The 6457-nt window shown below is 33.1% G+C and overlaps 1 protein-coding gene across 2 annotated transcripts in view; it reads right to left on the bottom strand.

The window, feature by feature from the left end:
• Nucleotides 1–2912: 2912 nt before the first annotated feature.
• LOC129726707 (ribosome biogenesis protein NOP53) overlaps nt 2913–6457 on the bottom strand; it is a 243102-nt gene continuing 239557 nt past the window's right edge. For both annotated transcript variants that reach the window (XM_055683831.1, XM_055683748.1), the window contains one exon: nt 2913–3309. In XM_055683831.1, coding sequence (XP_055539806.1) covers nt 3305–3309 — 5 coding nt within the window. In that variant the 3' untranslated portion in view covers nt 2913–3304. The remainder of the gene's footprint in view (nt 3310–6457) is intronic.

The following is a 6457-nucleotide window of genomic DNA, read 5'->3' as shown; positions in this document are numbered from 1 at the left end:
TGTGCTAAATAAGAATTAAAGTACTACTGAATTTCAGTTTGCACATACAACACTGAACAGGAATGGAACAAACACTACACAACACAAACAAGTTTCAACAGTCAAAGTGCATGCAAATTAAAATAACATGTTCCTCCTAATTCTTGATGATTTACTTGATATGAAAACGTACTTTATAATTTGGTTACCTTGTGTGTTAATCTTATTTTTACAACCTTCTAATAACGAAGTTCGCCGCATATTCAATTTCAACAGGGCCAATATGAAAATGATCGATTGTGCTCCAATAGAGCGCGTTGAATTGATATCTTGCTCTTAGTGATAAATGTTAACATTGTAATGTGTAACTAGAAAAAACACTCAAAAAAAAGTTCAGAGTACATTTTTTTGTCAAGTGTCTTGGCTGAAGCATATTGCTGATTGGTTCTCGGCCCGACTAGTGAGCGCATTTTTGTAGTAATTCATAACAAGCCGGTGGAAAAACAACTGTCAGTCATTTTAACGCCGTTCCTCGGGAGGGGGACTTATTAGAATTTCATTGGCACTTATGATTATATAGTCCTCTAGTCATTCGTCAACTATTTTCTTCGAATCTAATCATCATAAATTAAACTCTACACAAACGACCATATCTGATGCCCCTATTGCGTTATTAACTTCCTTTCCTAACATGTCTTCTAAGTCCAGGGCATGTCAATACATTATTATTAAATGCAAAAAACTGCACTGCAGTGAATATACAAATTGCCTGATAGGTGACAATCATAGACTAGAATACTAATGTTCATAATTGGTTCATTTCTCATCCAACTACAAAATGCCTTTCAGAATCCGCTATGTATTTGTATACATGTATTTGTATATATCATTGCTGGTAAAAATACCAGCTTAAAGCAGCCCCAACGTTGTCTTTTGAATAGCGCACTAATTGAAGATGAAAAAAATATAATAATCATTTCTTTGCATGACCATATTATATGGTATCCAATCATCTGATGTTTATGTGATTCAAAAATATAACCTCCATTTTGCGTCGCATACGTACCATTTTCTTCCCATTTGTAAAAACAGTATTGCTTCTTCAAACGAATCCAATCTACAATTTATCTTCTTAGCAACTGCATTTTATGCATTCGTGTACTTAACGTGTTCTAGTTATTCTAGCATGTTTAATACTAAGGCCGATACAAATTTCATTTTCATTTTATGTCAAAATTCAAGCCGTTTTGTTAATATTATTGACTTTTCGACAGCGTATATGCTTAATTTAGCAAAAAAACAACTCCAGTGACAGTGAAAATGATTAATAAAGATAATAATGTTATATTTTCAACACACTTTTGCATGTAAGTTACAAACGTCGTAAATTGCAGACAATTTGTTTATGAAAGCTAGTCCTTTTTTTTCTTCTCAGTGTTATTTATTTTTTGCCCTCCCCTTAGCTAACTTTGATAACCGTGGACATAAAAACTATTCAAAATTTGTATCAGCCTAATAGAATTTATAATATGAACAATGATAACACAGTGCAACAAAAATTGCCTTTTTTTTCTGCCTTTATAATATATAATTTTGTATTTTTATGCAAAACTAAATTTCCCCGAGTTTGAACATATTTCAACTTAAGGGGCAACAATGGCGCCATTTTGAATTTTTGAGAAACTGGTAATTTTTGTGGTTTTTTCGACGCCATTTTGTTTTGAGGCCAAATATCAAAATTCCAACAGTTTTTCCACATATTAGCATCTTTTTACCCATCTTTTGAAAAAAACAGATCTTAAATCGGACAAAAATTGAGCTCAAAACGGTGATTCTACGAAACCGGGTTTGGCATGATTTTAATATATTTCACAAAGCAAAATAATATCGATTATTTCTGAGAATTAATGGTAATTCGCTAATATCTTAAAGTGGTAGTCAAATTATATCTTATATTCAGAAATCGAATGGTAGGTGTCTGATCTACGTAAAATATCAGTAAATAAACCTATTTTTGTATTGTAGGGGAATTGGGGCAAAATCAACATTTTGCTGACACTCATCGTTGTTGCATAGGATTGTGAAAACCAATGAAACACATGAGGGAAAGAAGAAGAAAAAATAAATCAAGGTTTTAGTGAAAGGGTAATGAATGCTTAGGAGTCGTACACAAGTTACGTAACGCAAGGGAGGGGGTTGAGTTTGCGTTAGCTATTGTTACGTAGGGGAGAGGGGGTAGTTAAGACAGTTACGTAACTGTGATGTTTGCTCTAAATTGAAAATTTCGGAGGAGGGTCAGGCTGTTCAGCGTTACGTAATTTCATGGGGGGAGTCATATCGAACGTTACCTATCGTTACATAAGGGGGAGGGAGTCTGAAATCGAGATTTTTAGCGTTACGTAATTTGTGTACGACGCCTTATGAGAGAGTTTCGTTAATATCAAAGTTTTTCTATTTATTCCTATAGGTCAATCGTATTATTTAATTTTAAAAAAATAAAAATAAATAAAAGAAAAAAAATAATGAAAGAAATCTAAAAAATTAAAAAAAACTAAACAAAAAAAACAAAAACAATGAAAATCATAAAAAAAAATTAAAAAAAGGGTTGTTTTTTTTACACAAGGATTTTTGATTTATGGTTCATTGATTTCAAGAAAATTTTGGATATAAACTAATTTAAGATATCAAAATGTGTAAAAAAATTAGATATTTAATAAGGTACTTTTTGAGATATTTCATTTTGTGATAATTTGGAAAATTTGGCACAGAAAAATAATTTTTTCACTGTGCATATAACATGAACAGCGGATATCATAAAATGACCTTTTTATCAACTGTGAAAAGTTTCAGCGAAATCGGAAATGACATGCTAAAAAAATATTTTTTTTTTTACTTTTCCACGGAATATCTCAATAATTGAAAACTACATCGTATGGATGTCACGTTTAAGACTTATAGCTTTTTATTCATATTTTGTTTCCATTTACTTCAATATTAACTTTGTGATCATTTTTGATATATCGTTTCCATCGTTTCATATAAGCCTTGTTACTACGCAGTATACCATCACGATGTTTCTTCGGTGCTATTAATGCTCGCTTCTGAACATTTTTGAAACGATCAGCAATCAGACTTTTGTTTGAAATAACGGTTCTCAGCGTGTCTGCAAGTTCTGAAGGCTCGACAAAATCAGCTTCTGATTCCACAAACTTTAGATAAGAAACACGGGGTGGTTCCAATTGTTTCTCTCTTTGCCGACGCACCCGTCTTTCTCGTTTTTCCAATATCTTCACTTCGCGGTTGTTGAGTTCAGATTTGAATATAGTTATTCTGAAAATAAAAAGTTAGTTGAATAATAAAACAATTGAGTGATATGAATGAATTAGTGTAAATTTTCAACTGCCAACTGTCACCAATAGATAGATATTTATGATAAATTAAGGGGAGACCCTGCTCTGGAAAATTGAAAAATATTAATTATTCGTGATTTGTTTTTCGAATGTTTAAGGTAAAGTTAAGTGCTCGGGTATTTTGACTATTGTGTAAGGTTTATTTAAAGATGTATTTTGCATGTCGCGGTTGAAAATAGAGTGAGTATTATGCTGCTGGCAGCGTTATTCTCGAAAACATTTTTTTCCAACTGGTGGTAAGTTTTTCTCAGAATCTATTAACTGATTTGGCTGGTTTTTTTTCTAGCATGTAAAAATGGATTTTATAACTTGTTACATAACCGTTTTTCAATATCTGAATATTTCAATATTTTTCGATTTTTTAAGGAGTAATTTTTCAAGAAAAAAAAAATTTTTACTAATTTTATTACTTGGCAATTCTTAGAATTTTCAAAAACGGCTATGTAACAAATTAGATAATCAATTTTTACAAGCCGAAAAAAAATTTAACCGAATCGGTTCAGTAGATGCTGAGAAAAACCTACCACCAGTTAGGGGCCGTCCACATTCCACGTGAACACAAAAATCGTCATTTTGGACGATACGTCCCCCCTCGTGGCCACGCGTAGACATTTACCACCCCCCCCCCCTCCACCTTCATTTTACAAGTGAACATTTTTTTACAACGAAAAGTTGAAAAATGTATATTTCTGTTATTTTATTTGGTGATTTAGAACAAAAATTCAGCAAACGAACAAAAAAAAAAACAATCAAAATTAGCGCCCCCTAGACCATTGAAGCCATAAAAGAAAAGAATCCTATCAAAATTCAGCCTAAGCAAACCGAGAAATCCACCAATAAACAGAAAAGGCAATAGCAGACTCCTTTATTATTTAGAAGAAACTAAAAGAAATATAATTACAAATTATGGCCCCTTTTGCTTTGAATGATTGAACACATTTTTGAGCTCTAGAAAAAAAACAACACAATAGATTTAAAAATTCACTCTTAAATGATTTTGACTAAAAACACGTTAAGAAGAACAAAACAAAATTTTTCAAAACGTATGTGAAGTAAAGAAAAAAATGATAATGAGAACAATTATAATTTTTAAAACCTTTTCTAAACAAAAAGAAATATCTTAATAGAGTCCAATAAACAAAAATTTGTTTTTTAAAACAGGTGAGACCAAAAAACGAAAATAATAATGAAGAATAAAATTTACATGTAATTGACAAATATAAATCGATTGTCATTTCCAGAATTTTCATGCATATTATAGTACGGATAGGAACAACCCATAAAAAAGCTCCAAACACGGCCTGAAAAAAGCATGAAAATAAAATCATCTCGAACACAGCCCCACCTTTACCAAGTCTTAACAGTTAGAAATTTACAAGATCTAAATTCTGCTAAACTGCCTAAAAAACGTAAAACAGTGGAGAGGTCCCAACAGAAATTCTAAATTAAATAGAAAATTGTTCTAATGAGCAAAGAAACACCTCTGAAACAAGCGAACAGCCAAAAACTTGATCTCAAATTAGTATCTCATAACTTACAAGAGCAACTATCTACCATAAAAAATACCAAACTCAAGGAAAATTCAAACAGCAGTTTTTCGTGCTTGGTGCTGAAAAGTCAGCCAGTATTGATTTAGGTAGTCACTTGACTACATTAAACTAAAAAGAAACCCCAACTGTATAGTTCACAGAATCGATAGAATCGATGTTGCCGGAGGTGGAGTTGCAATAGTTATCCACCGTCGAGTGAAACATCGTGTTATGCTCCATCTTGAAACGAAGGTTATTGAAAGTTTGGGAATTGAAATCGAAACAGATATTGGCATTTTAACTATAGCCGCAGTGTAATAACCTTTTCAATGCACTGGTAAGTAAGTTTTTGTAAATCTCCCTTGAAGTGATTTTTCTGCTCACCAGTGCATTGAAAAGGTTAATGTTTTTCTTCTGTTAGGAATCCACCCACAATTGATTTGGTATTAACAATCAAAATCATTCATGCAGTGATTTATTAATCCATGCTGAATTTGATTCTAATCATCTTCCTATAATTTTTTCCATGTGCCGTGAAACTGTTTTAAATTCCACTAGGTCTGTGTTTAATTATCACAAGGCCAACTGGGATCGATATCGTACCTCGATCGAAGAAAGCTTGAATTGTGATATTGTTTTAAAAAACAGTGCTGACATTGACGGAGCATTGGATGATTTATGCAGTTTAATACACAATGCCCGAAACTTATCGCTTCCTAAGGCTAGAGTGAAATTTAATACACCTATGTATTATTGGCAACGAGCTTCAACTTCTTATACGTTTGAAAAATCACAGGAGGGTTGTGTGCAAAGTCACGACCGCAAGGTTGAAGTAGAATACTTTTACAAGAAAGACCCGGCTGCTTGCGTGTCAGTCATTTTTCCAAGCAAATAAATAGTGACCGCTCATTGGCAGTATTGAAAATTCTGTGCAAATGAAGTTGAAGTACTACTCAATTTCAGTTTGCACATATAAATACGACCTCACTGAACAGGAAAAGAACAAACTCTTTGCGGCGCAAACAAGTTTCAACAGTCAGAGTATATGTACATGTGAATTCAATTTAAGATAATTAACTTTTAGTTAAAGCTCAGAACGAGAAAATGTTAAATCTTCAATTCACTTGTTTGGTTGTCCTAAAAATGACAGTTTTTAGATTGTTCTCTCTCGGCTCTCGTCGTGTGCGGTTGATTTTCATTATACCTCCGCTAGCGTACAGTGTATCGGGAGATTGTGTTAATTTTTCTGCAAGTGCCATTTGCAACCAATTTTTACGGATCTTCCGCGGTCGTTTTCGTTCCGGTTTTCGATCAAGTGGGTGGAGAAAAAGGCCTTGTGAAGTTTTGGCGGCTTCACTTGGTCGGTTAAAGTTTCGCCACAGTGTTTTTTCGGGCTAAAAAAAAAATTGCCCTGCATAGCGTGCCTTGGCTCTTTTGTTTCAATGCGGCGAGCCTATTGTTCTCGGTCAGTGCGACTGGGATTAACGCGTGTGCAATCTTGAAGCTCATAGTGTAAAAAAATAAAATAAAAAAATTACT

This window comes from Wyeomyia smithii, chromosome 1 (assembly GCF_029784165.1).
Source record: "Wyeomyia smithii strain HCP4-BCI-WySm-NY-G18 chromosome 1, ASM2978416v1, whole genome shotgun sequence".
In the NCBI taxonomy this organism is placed as follows: Eukaryota; Metazoa; Arthropoda; class Insecta; order Diptera; family Culicidae; genus Wyeomyia; species Wyeomyia smithii.
Note: the sequence above shows the minus strand (reverse complement) of the source record. Positions and strands in the feature narration are given on the sequence as shown.